Below are 19,552 nucleotides of genomic sequence, written 5' to 3'. Positions count from 1 at the left end.
GAGTGCAAAATGAGAGGAGTGAGGAAAAATAGTGGAGTGATCAGAAAATGACAGATGTGAGGTTGAAATGACAAGTGTTAGGGGGGAATGAGAGGAGTGAGGGAGAAAATGAGAGGAGTGATTGGGAAAATGAGAGAAGTGAGGTGCTATAACTAACCACAGATATTTACTATGCCCAGGGAACGCCGGGCTCTTCAGCTAGTTTCACATACCTGTATATGCGGAGTAAGAGAGTGCGGCGCCCCGTCCTCTGGATATAAGCGGACACCGCTCTGGCTCCATAGCCATCAGATATCTGACAACTTTCCATCCAGCACTATTGAATATGACCCAGTTGTCGCCCCTGTAGTTTCGATACAATCATTTTGCAGACGGTTTATGTTTTACAATGTTTTATTACAGTGTACATCATTCCAGACTTGTGTGTAACCATGTTCTGCCCCCGTCGGGGGTCCTCCAGGTCCTCTATAGCTCAGTGTGTAATATGCATCTATAGTGCGGTACTATGCTGTATACAGTATGGTTATAGGCAGCTATGGGCGCGTCTTCATCACCCCCATACATGTGGGACCTCTTTTTCTACAGTTCCACTAAGGATCTGAAAAAAAAAAAAAGAGTGAAAAATGTAAGGACCTGCAAAAAATAATCACTCCCTTTCCACATACACCCGAAAAATTAGGCTGCATACCCCACATGACCCCCCATTAAAAGGAATCTGTCACCTGCTTTTTCGCTATAGAATCTGATGTAGGGGCAGAGACCATGATTCCAGGGATGTGTCACTTGCTGGGCTGCTTGCTGCAGTTTTGATAAATCCCTGTTTCTCTGCTCCCTCTATGCGGGGATGGCGGCATACTCACTGCCCCAGCCGCAGGAGAGTTCTCGCACTCATCCTTCCCTCTCTGTGCACGCCACACTGTCTTCCAGCAGCACGTCTAGTGAGCGCACGCTCCCCTGCTCTAAAATGGACGGTGTGTGCACATACAAAAGCCCCCAGCTAACAGCTAGGAGACATTTAGTAAAATAATTCACCTACAAGATGGCTCCTAGGCAATAGCTGAGAGGCATCTTGTGTATGAGGCACCCTCCCCAATAGGTAGGTGCCTGAGCAGCCCTTATAGTTAGCCTGTTCCTGGTGCTGGTGTGTGCAACTGTATGTGACCAGGACCCCCGTCTTTAGTCCATTATAGTTATTCCCTATCCTGTACTGTCCCTGTAGTCCTGTTCAGTTTATATGTTCCCCTGAAGCTGTCTGCAGTACTTGAATCCTGCGGCTGTGTCTGCGGTACCTTAACCCTGTGGCCGTGTCTGCGGTACCTTAACCCTGTTGCCGTGTCTGTGGTACCTGAACCCTGCGGCCGTGTCTGCGGTACCTTAACCCTGTGGCCGTGTCTGCGGTACCTTAACCCTGTTGCCGTGTCTGCGGTACCTTAACCCTGTTGCCGTGTCTGTGGTACCTGAACCCTGCGGCCGTGTCTGCGGTACCTTAACCCTGTTGCCGTGTCTGCGGTACCTGAACCCTGCGGCCGTGTCAGTGGTACCTGAATCCTGTTGTCGTGTCTGCGGTACCTGAACCCTGCGGCTGTGTCGGTGGTACCTGAATCCTGTGGCCACGTCAGCGGTATCTAAACCGTTTCCCGAGACCTGTGTGTGTCTGAATGAGAGCCAATCCCCAAAGTCTATATTGTCCACGCTGTCTGTCTCCCAATCCCCGTCTAGCGAACCCCACCCCTGGGATCGGCAGCTGCGGTACCAAGGACTACCTAGGAGTGGTACCTGGCGGCTACCTGCAGCTCAACCCTGACTACACTATCAGGAGCTCCAGTGAACACCAGGTAGCCACTTTGCTACACCCCTTCTGGGTAAACCCGGCCCCGTGGCGCAGTGGGTCTACGGACCATGTGCACCACAGGCGAGTGTGACAGGCAGAAAGCAGCCAATCAGTGGTTGGGGGAGTGATTACACAGATTAGCTGGACTGCCTGGCATGAGACACCTAGTCTTGCAGTGATAATCTCCTGCTGATAAGACACTGATTATATTCAAACTACAGCAAACTGCTGAGCAAGTTACAGATCCCTGGATACACAGCTCAGCAGACAGCATCATACAGGATAGGATTAGATACACGGCTCAGGAGACAGTATCATAGGATAGGATTAGATACAGCTCAGCAGACAGTATCACACAAGATAGGATTAGATACATAACTCAGCAGACAGTATCACACAAGATAGTATTAGATACATAACTCAGCAGACAGTATCACACAGGATAGGATTAGATACATGGCTCAGCAGACAGTATCACACAGGATAGGATTAGATACACGGCTCAGGAGACAGTATCATAGGATAGGATTAGATACAGCTCAGCAGACAGTATCACACAAGATAGGATTAGATATACAACTCAGCAGACAGTATCACACAGGATAGGATTAGATACACGGCTCAGCAGACAGTATCACACAGGATAGGATTAGATACAGCTCAGCAGACAGTATCATAGGATAGGATTAGATACAGCTCAGCAGACAGTATCACACAGGATAGGATTAGATACACGGCTCAGGAGACAGTATCATAGGATAGGATTAGATACAGCTCAGCAGACAGTATCACACAAGATAGGATTAGATACACAGCTCAGCAGACAGTATCACAAAGGATAGGATTAGATACACAGCTCAGCAGACAGTATCACACAGGAGAGGATTAGATACACAGCTCAGGAGACAGTATCACACAAGATAGGATTAGATACACAGCTCAGCAGACAGTATCACAAAGGATAGGATTAGATACACAGCTCAGCAGACAGTATCACAAAGGATAGGATTAGATACACAGCTCAGCAGACAGTATCACACAGGATAGGATTAGATACACAGCTCAGCAGACAGTATCACAAAGGATAGGATTAGATACACAGCTCAGCAGACAGTATCACACAGGAGAGGATTAGATACACAGCTCAGCAGACAGTATCACACAAGATAAGATTAGATACACAGCTCAGCAGACAGTATCACAAAGGATAGGATTAGATACACAGCTCAGCAGACAGTATCACACAGGATAGGATTAGATACACAGCTCAGCAGACAGTATCACACAAGATAGGATTAGATACACAGCTCAGCAGACAGTATCACAAAGGATAGGATTAGATACACAGCTCAGCAGACAGTATCACACAGGATAGGATTAGATACACAGCTCAGCAGACAGTATCACACAAGATAGGATTAGATACACAGCTCAGCAGACAGTATCACACAGGAGAGGATTAGATACACAGCTCAGCAGACAGTATCACACAGGAGAGGATTAGATACACAGCTCAGCAGACAGTATCACACAGGAGAGGATTAGATACACGGCTCAGCAGACAGTATCACACAGGAGAGGATTAGATACACAGCTCAGCAGACAGTATCACACAGGAGAGGATTAGATACACAGCTCAGCAGACAGTATCACACAGGAGAGGATTAGATACACGGCTCAGCAGACAGTATCACACAGGATAGGATTAGATACACAGCTCAGCAGACAGTATCACACAAGATAGGATTAGATACACAGCTCAGCAGACAGTATCACACAGGAGAGGATTAGATACACAGCTCAGCAGACAGTATCACACAGGAGAGGATTAGATACACAGCTCAGCAGACAGTATCACACAGGAGAGGATTAGATACACGGCTCAGCAGACAGTATCACACAGGAGAGGATTAGATACACAGCTCAGCAGACAGTATCACACAGGATAGGATTAGATACACGGCTCAGCAGACAGTATCACACAAGATAGGATTAGATACACAGCTCAGCAGACAGTATCACACAGGAGAGGATTAGATACATCAGTTCGTACTTGTTCTCCTGTAGTCAGATCCTTAGTTAGATTTCAGGAATCCGTAACTTCCAGGTTTGTCAAATCCTTGCTTCATCTCCACGTCGGTGCAGGACTGATTCCTCCTCTGGACTCTCTGCCAGGTGGGTAAAGAGTTGGCATTACATGAGGAGGGTGCAGAGGTATCACGTGCTGCATGTGGCCGAGGCATGCAATGGAATAATGTGAACAGGGCTTGGCTGTTTGGATACGGTTAGTTTGTGAGACCAGCGGATGATATTAATGTTGCCCGCGCCCCCTTTCCATATTGTACAGTCCCATAATTATTATTAATTATATCCCACGCAGGGGGCTGGGGGGCATTGGGGGTCACTGGTTTCTGGGATCTCCAGCTATGAGTGCAGGATACTTTACCGCCTCCACTTGATGAGTGGCGACACAGTCCAGGAGCTGAGACAGAATCTTCTCAGAATGGTAAGAAAACTTGAAACAAGCGAAGCAATTAAATGTCCTCTACAAGAAAAGATAAAAATCAGGTTTACTGCTCATCAGTCTGAACACAGCAGAGAAGACGAGAGCAGAACACTAAGACGGCACTAAAAGATGGCGGACATGGCGGCGCCCATAATAATGCTCCCCAACCCTAGATCACTGGAGTCCTATACAAGAGGAGAGAAGAACAGAGCACAGACAACAACACACCAGCTCTAAATGATCACTTCTACATCAGAGCTTTATAGGCGCGAGCGAATATGTGCAGAAGATATTGAGCAGGGAGGAGGAGGAGGTGAGCTGTGACATCACCTATTGTGAATGGTGGACCCTGTGTAATCTACTGTATATAGAGGTGTTATCAGTCATTGCACAGGAGGAGGAGGTGAGCTGTGACATCACCTATTGTGAATGGCGGATCCTGTGTTATCTACTGTATATAGAGGTGTTATCGGTCATTGTACAGGAGGAGGAGGTGAGCTGTGATATCACCTATTGTGAATGGCGGATCCTGTGTTATCTACTGTATATAGAGGTGTTATCAGTCATTGTGCAGGAGGAGGAGGTGAGCTGTGACATCACCTATTGTGAATGGCGGATCCTGTGTTATCTACTGTATATAGAGGTGTTATCGGTCATTGTACAGGAGGAGGAGGTGAGCTGTGATATCACCTATTGTGAATGGTGGATCCTGTGTTATCTACTGTATATAGAGGTGTTATCAGTCATTGTGCAGGAGGAGGAGGTGAGCTGTGCCATCATCTATTGTGAATGGTGGATCCTGTGTTATCTACTGTATATAGAGGTGTTATCAGTCATTGTACAGGAGGAGGAGGTGAGCTGTGACATCACCTATTGTGAATGGTGGATCCTGTGTTATCTACTGTATATAGAGGTGTTATCAGTCATTGTGCAGGAAGAGGAGGTGAGCTGTGCCATCATCTATTGTGAATGGTGGATCCTGTGTTATCTACTGTATATAGAGGTGTTATTGCAGCGCCCCAGAGATCTGGTCGTTGCAGTAACGTCTCTCTGCCGCTAAGGGGAGTGATGGTACATCTGATGGCACAGAAGGAATTCTCCTGACCAGGTATCACCAGCACACATTACACTTCACACTACGGGAACTAGGGGGAGAAAAAGGCTTTATTTATTGGGCCACTCCGCACACTGGTAAAACTAGGGGTTGGATAGGAAGTTAGGCAGAAGCTGACTGGGTTGGATTCAGGCAACATCCCGTGGCAGGGGGTGTTGCAGGGAGAAGACACAGGGGGGTCCCTGTCAGGCGTGGGAACCGGGCAGGTACCTAGCGAACAGAACAGAACGTTATGGAACCGCACCTGCACTACCTTGCGGCGGTATCCTAAGAAAGAGACACGAAGCGAAGGATATTGTGGAACAGTGAGAAACGAGATCAAGCACAAAGGAGAGCCAGTAGGAGTCGTGCCCTGAGAACGGCAACATCCTACTGAGGCGCGTAGCCGGTGGCCGGAACACCGAGGAAGTAACTGACTCTAGGCCTTACTTCAAATACCGCAGGACAGTTAATTATAGGTTGGCTGTCTGCCTTAAATTTCCTACGAAGACATAGGGGGCAACGCGTGGAGAGGGGCGTCTCTAGGGTCCCGGAAGAGCTCTGAGCCTTCCCGTCATACGGGTGCATCCTAGCCATAACATACCTGGGGGACGAGAAACTAGAAACATCTGGAACGAAATAGAACGAAAGAGAAAGAACTAGAAAGAACGAACGAACTAGAACAGAAGTTGTGAGGACTATACCGAATCCTCAGCAGGGAAGCACTACAACACACAGGCGCTAGTGGTAGGCAACGATTTCCACCTGTAAAGGGAACTCTGGAAGTGCCCATCGGACCGGCCGGTCTCTGATAGCCCTGTTAACTGTGCTCTGGATTGAGGATCCTGAAGTCTTCAGTAAAGAGGTAAAGAGACTGCAACCTTGTGTCCTCGTTATTGACTGCACCTCACACCATCACTGTCCACCTTACTGGGAAGCCCTGGGAACACACTTCACCTGTAGGAAGGTATACCATCTAGCTGCCATCACATCACCCCAGTTGACCCCAAGCAGAGTCGGTCACCCTGACCGAACACCACAGGTGGCGTCTCGAAACCTTGACAGACTCCTATCACCTTTTATTGGACGCCCCTTAGCAGGGTCACGGACCGGGTCCAGCCACAGTGACAACCCCAGAACTGAGACAGAACGGACCAGTACTGAGTAACCTGTGGCCCTGTGTCTGGGGGCGCTCCATTATCAGTCATTCTACAGGAGGAGGAGGTGAGCTGTGACATCACCTATTGTGAATGGTGGATCCCATGTTATCTACTGTATATAGAAGTGTTATCAGTCATTGTACAGGAGGAGGAGGTGAGCTGTGACATCACCTATTGTGAATGATGGATCCTGTGTTATCTACTGTATATAGAGGTGTTATCAGTCATTGTACAGGAGGAGGAGGTGAGCTGTGATATCACCTATTGTGAATGGTGGATCCTGTGTTATCTACTGTATATAGAGGTGTTATCAGTCATTGTACAGGAGGAGGAGGAGGTGAGCTGTGACAACACCTATTGTGAATGGTGGATCCTGTGTTATCTACTGTATATAGAGGTGTTATCAGTCATTATACAGGAGGAGGTGAGCTGTGACATCACCTATGGTGAATGGTGGATCCTGTGTTATCTACTGTATATAGAGGTGTTATCAGTCATTGTACAGGAGGAGGAGGTGAGCTGTGACATCACCTATTGTGAATGGTGGATCCTGTATTATCAACTGTATATAGAGGTGTTATCAGTCATTGTACAGGAGGAGGAGGTGAGCTGTGATATCACCTACTGTGAATGGTGGATCCTGTGTTATCTACTGTATATAGAGGTGTTATCAGTCATTGTACAGGAGGAGGAGGAGGTGAGCTGTGACAACACATATTGTGAATGGTGGATCCTGTGTTATCTACTGTATATAGAGGTGTTATCAGTCATTATACAGGAGGAGGTGAGCTGTGACATCACCTATGGTGAATGGTGGATCCTGTGTTATCTACTGTATATAGAGGTGTTATCAGTCATTGTACAGGAGGAGGAGGTGAGCTGTGACATCACCTATTGTGAATGGTGGATCCTGTATTATCAACTGTATATAGAGGTGTTATCAGTCATTGTACAGGAGGAGGAGGTGAGCTGTGATATCACCTACTGTGAATGGTGGATCCTGTGTTATCTACTGTATATAGAGGTGTTATCAGTCATTGTACAGGAGGAGGAGGTGAGCTGTGATATCACCTATTGTGAATGGTGGATCCTGTGTTATCTACTGTATATAGAGGTGTTATCAGTCATTGTAGAGGAGGAGGTGAGCTGTGATATCACCTATTGTGAATGGTGGATCCTGTGTTATCTACTGTATATAGAGGTGTTATCAGTCATTATACAGGAGGAGGTGAGCTGTGACATCACCTATGGTGAATGGTGGATCCTGTGTTATCTACTGTATATAGAGGTGTTATCAGTCATTGTACATGAGGAGGAGGTGAGCTGTGACATCACCTATTGTGAATGGTAGATCCTGTGTTATCTACTGTATATAGAGGTGTTATCAGTCATTATACAGGAGGAGGAGGTGAGCTGTGACATCACCTATTGTGAATGGTGGATCCTGTGTTATCTACTGTATATAGAGGTGTTATCAGTCATTGTAGAGGAGGAGGTGAGCTTCCAAAAACATTATCAAAAGAATTTAAAATAATATATTTAACATAAACCCTAATTTAAACTATAGGTAATATTCTTATGACACATTTCCATTAATTGTGTCAGATTTTCATGACTTTCTCCTTTCATCTCCTGGCTCTTACAGACGTGGCCTTAGCAGACTGAAAACAGGCAGAATGGAGGAGAGGGCGATAGGTTTAGATAGAAACTTTCACAACTTGATAACTCTCCTAGAGAAGACGTCTCCAGGATCCTCTCTCCTCACTGTCTGCACTGCTGATGCTGCTCCCTCACTCTGTTATAAAGCACAATCAACCTTTACGGCAAAGATGAGCACGGGAATTGTGGAATTGTGGATGACAATGTAATGCACAGACCTACGGGGTAAGCCAGAGCTGTGACTGTATTGGGCACCACGGGCAGGGAAACTGGGAGGAACCTTACCCCATTTTTCAGTAGGCCACAGTCTGTTTTAGTCCAGTGACTTTTGTGGCAAGTCGTCTGTTTTAGTTCTATCTCCAAGTTCACAAATGCACCAGAGATGTAGTCCTAGAAGGAAGAATAAAGGAAGCTAAAAATATAAACATACCCCACTACAATATGAGATAAAATCAATATACTGAAACACAATGACTATTTTTTATTTCTGAACGTACCTCCCCACTACAGTAATTCTGCCCTTATGTACAAGAATAAAACTACTATAATACTGCCCCGATGTACAAGAATATAACTACTATAATACTGCCCTATGTACAAGAATATAACTACTATAATACTGCTCCCTATGTACAAGAATATAACTACTATAATACTGCCCCTATGTACAAGAATATAACTACTATAATACTGCTCCTATATACAAGAATATAACTACTATAATACTACCCCTATGTACAAGTATATAACTCCTATAATACTGCTCCTATATACAAGAATATAACTACTATAATACTGCCCTATGTACAAGAATATAACTACTATAATACTGCTCCCTATGTACAAGAATATAACTACTATAATACTGCCCCTATGTACAAGAATATAACTACTATAATACTGCTCCTATATACAAGAATATAACTACTATAATACTACCCCTATGTACAAGTATATAACTCCTATAATACTGCTCCTATGTACAAGAATATAACTACTATAATACTGCCGCTAAGTACAAGAATATACTATAATACTGCCCCCTATGTACAAGAATATAACTACGATAATACTGCCCCTATGTACAAGTATATAACTCCTATAATACTGCTCCTATATACAAGAATATAACTACTATAATACTGCCGCTATGTACAAGAATATAACTACTATAATACTGCCGCTAAGTACAAGAATATAACTACTATAATACTGTCCCCTATGTACAAGAATATAACTACTATAATACTACACCTATGTACAAGAATATACTACTATAATACTGCTCCCTATGTACAAGAATATAACTACTATAATACTGCTCCTATGTACAAGAATATAACTACGATAATACTGCCCCCTATGTACAGGAATATAACTACTATAATACTGCTCCTATGTACAAGAATATAACTACGATAACACTGCCCCCTATGTACAGGAATATAACTACTATAAAACTGCTCCTATGTACAAGAATATAACTACGATAACACTGCCCCTATGTACAAGAATATAACTACTATAATACTGCCCCCTATGTACAAGAATATAACTACTATAATACTGCCCCTATGTATAAGAATATAACTACTATAATACTGCCCCTATGTACAAGAATGTAACTACTATAATACTGCCCCTATATACTAGAATATACAGTTAGGGCCAGAAATATTTGGACAGTGACACAATTTTCGCGAGTTGGGCTCTGCATGCCACCACATTGGATTTGAAATGAAACCTCTACAACAGAATTCAAGTGCAGATTGTAACGTTTAATTTGAAGGGTTGAACAGAAATATCTGATAGAAAATGTAGGAATTGTACACATTTCTTTACAAACACTCCACATTTTAGGAGGTCAAAAGTAATTGGACAAATAAACATAACCCAAACAAAATATTTTTATTTTCAATATTTTGTTGCAAATCCTTTGGAGGCAATCACTGCCTTAAGTCTGGAACCCATGGACATCACCAAACGCTGGGTTTCCTCCTTCTTAATGCTTTGCCAGGCCTTTACAGCCGCAGCCTTCAGGTCTTGCTTGTTTGTGGGTCTTTCCGTCTTAAGTCTGGATTTGAGCAAGTGAAATGCATGCTCAATTGGGTTTAGATCTGGAGATTGACTTGGCCATTGCAGAATGTTCCACTTTTTGGCACTCATGAACTCCTGGGTAGCTTTGGCTGTATGCTTGGGGTCATGGTCCATCTGTACTATGAAGCGCCGGCCAATCAACTTTGCAGCATTTGGCTGAATCTGGGCTGAAAGTATATCCCGGTCCACTTCAGAATTCATCCGGCTACTCTTGTCTGCTCTTATGTCATCAATAAACACAAGTGACCCAGTGCCATTGAAAGCCATGCATGCCCATGCCATCACGTTGCCTCCACCATGTTTTACAGAGGATGTGGTGTGCCTTGGATCATGTGCCGTTCCCTTTCTTCTCCAAACTTTTTTCTTCCCATCATTCTGGTACAGGTTGATCTTTGTCTCATCTGTCCATAGAATACTTTTCCAGAACTGAGCTGGCTTCTTGAGGTGTTTTTCTGTCTATTTTTGGTATTGATGAATGGTTTGCATCTAGATGTGAACCCTTTGTATTTACTGTCATGGAGTCTTCTCTTTACTGTTGACTTAGAGACAGATACACCTACTTCACTGAGAGTGTTCTGGACTTCAGTTGATGTTGTGAACGGGTTCTTCTTCACCAAATCAAGTATGCGGCGATCATCCACCACTGTTGTCATCCGTGGACGCCCAGGCCTTTTTGAGTTCCCAAGCTCACCAGTCAATTCCTTTTTTCTCAGAATGTACCCAACTGTTGATTTTGCTACTCCAAGCATGTCTGCTATCTCTCTGATGGATTTTTTCTTTTTTTTCAGCCTCAGGATGTTCTGCTTCACCTCAATTGAGAGTTCCTTTGACCGCATGTTGTCTGCTCACAGCAACAGCTTCCAAATGCAAAACCACACACCTGGAATCCACCCCTGACCTTTTAACTACTTCATTGATTACAGGTTAACGAGGGAGACGCCTTCAGAGTTAATTGCAGCCCTTAGAGTCCATTGTCCAATTACTTTTGGTCCCTTGAAAAAGAGGACGCTATGCATTACAGAGCTATGATTCCTAAACCCTTTCTCCGATTTGGATGTGGAAACTATCATATTGCAGCTGGGAGTGTGCACTTTCAGCCCATATTATATATATAATTGTATTTCTGAACATGTTTTTGTAAACAGCTAAAATAGCAAAACTTGTGTCACTGTCCAAATATTTCTGGCCCTAACTGTATCTGCTATAATACTGCCCCTATATACTAGAATATATCTGTTATAATAGTACACTCTACCCCTGACTTCTCCTTTAGATACTTACTATTTCCACAGCTTTGATGACATTTGACACCTTGAATCCGTTTCTGATATGATCTTTGTTATGGAAATGTTCCATGATCATTTTCATTGTTTTGTTCTGGTTCTCGGAGAAGTTGTTCGTTAAGCTCTGACCCTCTGAGCTGACAATTACGAGAACAGATATGATCCACCATGTTATGGCCGCTGCCTTCATTGTGATGACTGTTGTTGTTGGAAGATAATCTGGACAAAATCTGTTTGTTTCTTACGGAAGAAGAAAATGTATTGGTTAATTATCCATCCAATGTGATCAGCTGTAATCAGTCAGAATACAAAGATCTGTGCAACAGATTATAACAAAAAGCTTTTTTGGTTCTGGGTCGGGATGAAACTTCATAGAAAGGGTTAGGGGATTTGTTGCTAGTTTTGTGTTTTTTTTTTTACTGTAGGGATTTAGATGCCGGCTGAGAGTGTGAGGAAACATTTCTCATAATTAGTCCCTGTTTACAGGAAGCGATCACATTCCAGCATCGTGGGGCGCCGCGTCGTCAGAAGTCTACACGCGAATCTGGGACCATCTGTGGCTGAACAGCGCAAATGTGATGAGGGGGGCGTAATATATACAGGTCTACACTGTGTTTAGATAAAGGACGCATTGTCTAATCATTTCCGAATTCTCATTCAATCCCATCGCCCCCCCCAGTATATTCCTTCTGGCCTCATTGTCTAAAGCAGGGGTGTCAAACTGCATTCCTCGAGGGCTGCAAACAGGTCATGTTTTCAGGATTTCCTTGTACTGCACAGGTGATAATTTAATCACCTACACAAATAATGAGTTGGTGATTAAATTATCACCTGTGCAGTACAAGGAAATCCTGAAAACATGACCTGTTTGCAGCCCTCGAGGAATGCAGTTTGACACCCCTGGTCTAAAGTATGTAACATCCGGCTCCCTGGCCCCTCGTGTATAACTTCTGCCCCCCCCCCCCCCCCCCCGCCATGCCATCTACATTAACTACTATGTGACAGAGCGGCCGGTGGTGCAGAGGTCACTGATACCCGCGCGGTCCGGTAATAGGAGCCGCCGGGTACCAAGTCCGTCTATTACATTTCTCCTCCTAAATCTTCCCCATCACCTGTAAGTGATATTATTGAGAAGTGGAAGGAACCGCAGCAACTCGGCCAAAAAGTGGAGACCCCGTAATGTTACAAATCAGGGGTCGAATGCTGAGGGCAGAATAGTCACCACCGCTCTGCTGGCCCCATAACTGCAGAGTCCAGACCTCCTCTGGTAGTAATGTAAAGAGATATCTGCTGGTCAAAGAGAAAGTGAAAGCAGAAGGAATTACAGTAGTAGGAACTCAAGAGTGAAGTGCATGTTCCCTCAGGGAAGAGATTGGAGGAAACGCCAGGTCAGGTGATAGTTGTGGCGCTGTTAGTAATAATAAAAGACTAAGAGGGTAGAGAAGAGGAGGCGTTGACGTCCGAGCCTGTAGTAGGACGGATGTGTGGTACAGTGCGCTGGCTTATAGCCACCATTACGAGAGACCAGATCTGAGTGAAGGAGTCGTGAGACCAGAGCTGGGAGTGCTGAGCAGAACTAGGGCAGAGTGACAGACGATTAGACAGCAGCGGAGGGAGGATCATGTGAGATGTTGTGTGTAGTGTGGACGTACGGTACAAAGTGGAGACCCTCGCCGTGCGTCAAGAAAAGAAAAAGTGGCCAGTGTGATGACGAGTGTACCGAGTAACTCACCAATGTGGTAGAATCATCGACCCCGTTAGGGCCTATGCGACATTTTGCGTTGCCTATAGAGTGACACTGGTGACACCTAGCACGATGCTAAGCGTCTGATGGAGTGGTGCAAAGCTGCCACCACTGGACTCTGGAGGAGACGTGTTCTGTGCAGTGACGGATCGCACTTCTCTATCTGCGTCTGATGGAGGAGTCTGGGTTTGGTGATTCCAGGAGGACGTTCCCCCCCCCCTGACTGCATTGTGCCCCCTGTATAGATGGTGGAGGGGGATAATGCTATGTGCTGTTATCAGGAGGCTCCTCGGACCCTCAGCTCCTGTGATGGGAAATCTTAATCTTCAGCACAAGATGTGGACAATTGTAGCTTCAGCTTTGTGGGAACAGTTTGGGGAAGACCCTCATCTGCCCCCCATGACGGTGCCCAGTGCACAAGCTCCATACAGGCATGGAGGAGGAGGAACATGAGCGGCCGCACAGAGCCCGGACCCCAGCCCCATCCTATAATTGAGATTGTGAGCCCGGACCCCCAACATCAGGGTCTGACCCCACAAATGTCCTTCTGAATGAAGGGGCAAAAATTCCCACAGACGCCTCCAACATCTTGTAGAAAATCTTCCCAGAAGAGCGAGAGCCGTTATATCTGCAGAGGACGACTCCATATTATGTCTATGGGTGTAGGATGGAGGTCAGACTATGGGGGGCACATACTTTTCTCCATATTATGTCTATGGGTGTAGGATGGAGGTCAGGCTATGGGGGGCTCATACTTTTCTCTATATTATGTCTATGGGTGCAGGATGGAGGTCAGGCTATGGGGGGCACATACTTTTCTCTATATTATGTCTATGGGTGTAGGATGGGAGGTCAGACTATGGGGGGCACATACTTTTCTCCATATTATGTCTATGGGTGTAGGATGGAGGTCAGATAATGGAGGGCACATACTTTTCTCCATATTATGTCTATGGGTGTAGGATGGAGGTCAGACTATGGGGGGCACATACTTTTCTCCATATTATGTCTATGGGTGTAGGATGGAGGTCAGACTATGGGGGGCACATACTTTTCTCTATATTATGTCTATGGGTGTAGGATGGAGGTCAGAGTATGGGGGGCACATACTTTTCTCTATATTATGTCTATGGGTGTAGGATGGAGGTCAGAGTATGGGGGGCACATACTTTTCTCCATATTATGTCTATGGGTGTAGGATGGAGGTCAGATAATGGGGGGCACATACTTTTCTCTATATTATGTCTATGGGTGTAGGATGGAGGTCAGACTATGGGGGGCACATACTTTTCTCCATATTATGTCTATGGGTGTAGGATGGAGGTCAGATAATGGGGGGCACATACTTTTCTCTATATTATGTCTATGGGTGTAGGATGGAGGTCAGACTATGGGGGGCACATACTTTTCTCTATATTATGTCTATAGGTGTAGGATGGAGGTCAGACTATGGGGGGCACATACTTTTCTCTATATTATGTCTATGGGTGTAGGATGGAGGTCAGACTATGGGGGGCACATACTTTTCTCTATATTATGTCTATGGGTGTAGGATGGAGGTCAGACTATGGGGGCACATACTTTTCTCTATATTATGTCTATAGGTGTAGGATGGAGGTCAGACTATGGGGGGCACATACTTTTCTCTATATTATGTCTATGGGTGTAGGATGGAGGTCAGACTATGGGGGCACATACTTTTCTCTGTATTATGTCTATGAGCGTAGGATGGAGGTCAGACTATGGGGGGCACATACTTTTCTCCATATTATGTCTATGGGTGTAGGATGGAGGTCAGACTATGGGAGGCACATACTTTTCTCTGTATTATGTCTATGGGTGTAGGATGGGAGGTCAGACTATGGGGGCACATACTTTTCTCTATATTATGTCTATGGGTGTAGGATGGAGGTCAGACTATGGGGGCACATACTTTTCTCCATATTATGTCTATGGGTGTAGGATGGGAGGTCAGACTATGGGGGCACATACTTTTCTCTATATTATGTCTATGGATGTAGGATGGAGGTCAGACTGGGGGGGCACATACTTTTCTCTGTATTATGTCTATGAGCGTAGGATGGAGGTCAGACTATGGGGGGCACATACTTTTCTCCATATTATGTCTATGGGTGTAGGATGGAGGTCAGACTATGGGAGGCACATACTTTTCTCTGTATTATGTCTATGGGTGTAGGATGGGAGGTCAGACTATGGGGGCACATACTTTTCTCTATATTATGTCTATAGGTGTAGGATGGAGGTCAGACTATGGGGGGCACATACTTTTCTCTATATTATGTCTATGGATGTAGGATGGAGGTCAGACTGGGGGGGCACATACTTTTCTCTGTATTATGTCTATGAGCGTAGGATGGAGGTCAGACTATGGGGGGCACATACTTTTCTCCATATTATGTCTATGGGTGTAGGATGGAGGTCAGACTATGGGAGGCACATACTTTTCTCTGTATTATGTCTATGGGTGTAGGATGGGAGGTCAGACTATGGGGGCACATACTTTTCTCTATATTATGTCTATGGGTGTAGGATGGAGGTCAGACTATGGGGGGCACATACTTTTCTCCATATTATGTCTATGGGTGTAGGATGGAGGTCAGACTATGGGGGGCACATACTTTTCTCTATATTATGTCTATGGGTGTAGGATGGGAGGTCAGACTATGGGGGCACATACTTTTCTCTATATTATGTCTATGGGTGTAGGATGGAGGTCAGACTATGGGGGGCACATACTTTTCTCCATATTATGTCTATGGGTGTAGGATGGGAGGTCAGACTATGGGGGCACATACTTTTCTCCATATTATGTCTATGGGTGTAGGATGGAGGTCAGACTATGGGGGGCACATACTTTTCTCCGTATTATGTCTATGGGTGAAGGATGGAGGTCAGACTATGGGGGGCACATACTTTTCTCCGTATTATTTCTATGGGTGAAGGATGGAGGTCAGACTATGGGGGGCACATACTTTTCTCCATATTATGTCTATGGGTGTAGGATGGAGGTCAGACTATGGGGGGCACATACTTTTCTCCGTATTATGTCTATGGGTGTAGGATGGAGGTCAGACTATGGGGGCACATACTTTTCTCTATATTATGTCTATGGGAGTAGGATGGAGGTCAGACTATGGAGGGCACATACTTTTCTCCATATTATGTCTATGGGTGTAGGATGGAGGTCAGACTATGGGGGCACATACTTTTCTCTATATTATGTCTATGGGAGTAGGATGGAGGTCAGACTATGGAGGGCACATACTTTTCTCCATATTATGTCTATGGGTGTAGGATGGGAGGTCAGACTATGGGGGGCACATACTTTTCTCCATATTATGTCTATGGGTGTAGGATGGAGGTCAGACTATGGGGGCACATACTTTTCTCTATATTATGTCTATGGGAGTAGGATGGAGGTCAGACTATGGAGGGCACATACTTTTCTCCATATTATGTCTATGGGTGTAGGATGGGAGGTCAGACTATGGGGGGCACATACTTTTCTCTATATTATGTCTATGGGTGTAGGATGGGAGGTCAGACTATGGGGGGCACATACTTTTCTCCATATTATGTCTATGGGTGTAGGATGGAGGTCAGACTATGGGGAGCACATACTTTTCTCCGTATTATGTCTATGGGTGAAGGATGGAGGTCAGACTATGGGGGGCACATACTTTTCTCCATATTATGTCTATGGGTGAAGGATGGAGGTCAGACTATGGGAGGCACATACTTTTCTCTATATTATGTCTATGGGTGTAGGATGGAGGTCAGACTATGGGGGGCACATACTTTTCTCCGTATTATGTCTATGGGTGTAGGATGGAGGTCAGACTATGGGGGGCACATACTTTTCTCCGTATTATGTCTATGGGTGAAGGATGGAGGTCAGACTATGGGGGGCACATACTTTTCTCCATATTATGTCTATGGGTGAAGGATGGAGGTCAGACTATGGGAGGCACATACTTTTCTCTATATTATGTCTATGGGTGTAGGATGGAGGTCAGACTATGGGGGGCACATACTTTTCTCCATATTATGTCTATGGGTGTAGGATGGAGGTCAGACTATGGGGGCACATACTTTTCTCCATATTATGTCTATGGGTGAAGGATGGAGGTCAGACTATGGGGGCACATACTTTTCTCTATATTATGTCTATGGGTGTAGGATGGAGGTCAGACTATGGGGGGCACATACTTTTCTCCGTATTATGTCTATGGGTGAAGGATGGAGGTCAGACTATGGGGGGCACATACTTTTCTCCATATTATGTCTATGGGTGAAGGATGGAGGTCAGACTATGGGAGGCACATACTTTTCTCTATATTATGTCTATGGGTGTAGGATGGAGGTCAGACTATGGGGGGCACATACTTTTCTCCATATTATGTCTATGGGTGTAGGATGGAGGTCAGACTATGGGGGCACATACTTTTCTCCATATTATGTCTATGGGTGAAGGATGGAGGTCAGACTATGGGGGCACATACTTTTCTCTATATTATGTCTATGGGTGTAGGATGGAGGTCAGACTATGGGGGGCACATACTTTTCTCCGTATTATGTCTATGGGTGAAGGATGGAGGTCAGACTATGGGGGGCACATACTTTTCTCCATATTATGTCTATGGGTGAAGGATGGAGGTCAGACTATGGGGGGCACATACTTTTCTCTATAGTATGTCTATGGGTGTAGGATGGAGGTCAGACTATGGGGGCACATACTTTTCTCCGTATTATGTCTATGGGTGTAGGATGGAGGTCAGACTATGGGGGGCACATACTTTTCTCCGTATTATGTCTATGGGTGTAGGATGGAGGTCAGACTATGGGGGGCACATACTTTTCTCCGTATTATGTCTATGGGTGAAGGATGGACGTCAGACTATGGGGGCACATACTTTTCTCTATATTATGTCTATGGGTGTAGGATGGAGGTCAGACTATGGGAGGCACATACTTTTCTCTATATTATGTCTATGGGTGAAGGATGGACGTCAGACTATGGGGGCACATACTTTTCTCTATAGTATGTCTATGGGTGTAGGATGGAGGTCAGACTATGGGAGGCACATACTTTTCTCTATATTATGTCTATGGGTGTAGGATGGAGGTCAGACTATGGGGGCACATACTTTTCTCCATATTATTTCTATGGGTGAAGGATGGACGTCAGACTATGGGGGCACATACTTTTCTCTATATTATGTCTATGGGTGTAGGATGGAGGTCAGACTATGGGGGCACATACTTTTCTCCATATTATTTCTATGGGTGAAGGATGGACGTCAGACTATGGGGGCACATACTTTTCTCTATATTATGTCTATGGGTGTAGGATGGAGGTCAGACTATGGGGGCACATACTTTTCTCCATAGAGAGCGTATGCGGAGAGGTTTTCCTTAGTGAGGATCATGTAAGCCTCTGCCATAAGACCTAATAGTACAGATCTGGAGACCTTGTCTTGTTTGTTCCATCGGCCGCTCCTGTTAATGCTACACTGTGAGCGGTGGAATATGCGGAGTGCTCATGTTGTCGTGTTGTTGATACTTTCATTTCTTTGAACAAACAACATAAAACTCCCCGAAGTGATGGAAATAATCCAGAATCAGCAACTGAAACCGTAAAGAATCAGGACAAGATATAAATGTTTAGTAATACATACACAGCTCCACGCAGCGCTCCTCCGTCTGTACTGGGGACCCTCTATGTTCGCTCTGGGGGGATTGTGACAATAGGAGAGGAAACAGGATAGGAGGGGACAGGGGAGGAGACCTCACAAGAGCAGCAAGGAAAGGACTGCGACCGAGGAGTCCTAGATCTCAGATGATTTATCCTGTCTGATGTCTGATGACTTATCTGCTACTTTCTGAAGAGCTGAGTAATAACACGAAACTCTGCAACATGATCCTTTGTATCACAACATTTTTCATGGAACCCTGCCTATTGTCTCCACCATCTCTTGTTGTATGATAACCCCTTTACTTATCCTGTATTATACTCCAGAGCTGCACTCACTATTCTGCTGGTGCAGTCACTGTGTACATACATTACATTACTGATCCTGAGTTACATCCTGTATTATACTCCAGAGCTGCACTCACTATTCTGCTGGGCAGTCACTGTGTACATACATTACTGATCC

General features: G+C 45.0%; 1 protein-coding gene across 2 annotated transcripts; it reads right to left on the bottom strand.

Annotated features, from left to right (window-relative positions):
• Window positions 1–375: 375 nt before the first annotated feature.
• Window positions 376–19,165, bottom strand: LOC138641643 (retinoic acid receptor responder protein 2-like). 2 transcript variants are annotated; one of them, XM_069729193.1, is made up of 6 exons: window positions 19,073–19,165; window positions 11,628–11,869; window positions 8,535–8,639; window positions 4,278–4,376; window positions 3,885–3,999; window positions 376–598 (listed from the first exon to the last, which is right to left on the bottom strand). In XM_069729193.1, exons 2-5 carry the CDS (start codon window positions 11,817–11,819, stop codon window positions 3,907–3,909), a joined length of 489 nt encoding a protein of 162 aa, XP_069585294.1. In that variant the 5' UTR covers window positions 11,820–11,869; window positions 19,073–19,165; the 3' UTR covers window positions 376–598; window positions 3,885–3,906. The 2 variants fall into 2 exon arrangements, with proteins under 2 accessions (XP_069585294.1, XP_069585295.1); XM_069729194.1 differs by having other exon boundaries at window positions 11,628–11,859; window positions 19,073–19,160.
• Window positions 19,166–19,552: the final 387 nt, after the last annotated feature.

The sequence above is a fragment of the Ranitomeya imitator genome, chromosome 6, assembly GCF_032444005.1.
Source record: "Ranitomeya imitator isolate aRanImi1 chromosome 6, aRanImi1.pri, whole genome shotgun sequence".
Taxonomy (NCBI): Eukaryota; Metazoa; Chordata; class Amphibia; order Anura; family Dendrobatidae; genus Ranitomeya; species Ranitomeya imitator.
The sequence above is the reverse complement of the archived record's forward strand: the minus strand, read 5'-3'. Positions and strand labels throughout refer to the sequence as shown.

What these genes read in the sequence shown, in the direction of transcription:
- LOC138641643 (XM_069729193.1), bottom strand. Translation starts at nt 11,819, where the DNA reads ATGAAGGCAGCGGCCATAACATGGTGGATCATATCTGTTCTCGTAATT. An exon ending in TCATCAAAGCTGTGGAAATA is followed by an intron (nt 8,640 to 11,627) that starts GTAAGTATCTAA and finishes TCTTCCTTCTAG; the next exon opens with GACTACATCTCTGGTGCATT. An exon ending in CCACTCATCAAGTGGAGGCG is followed by an intron (nt 4,000 to 4,277) that starts GTAAAGTATCCT and finishes CCCACCTGGCAG; the next exon opens with AGAGTCCAGAGGAGGAATCA.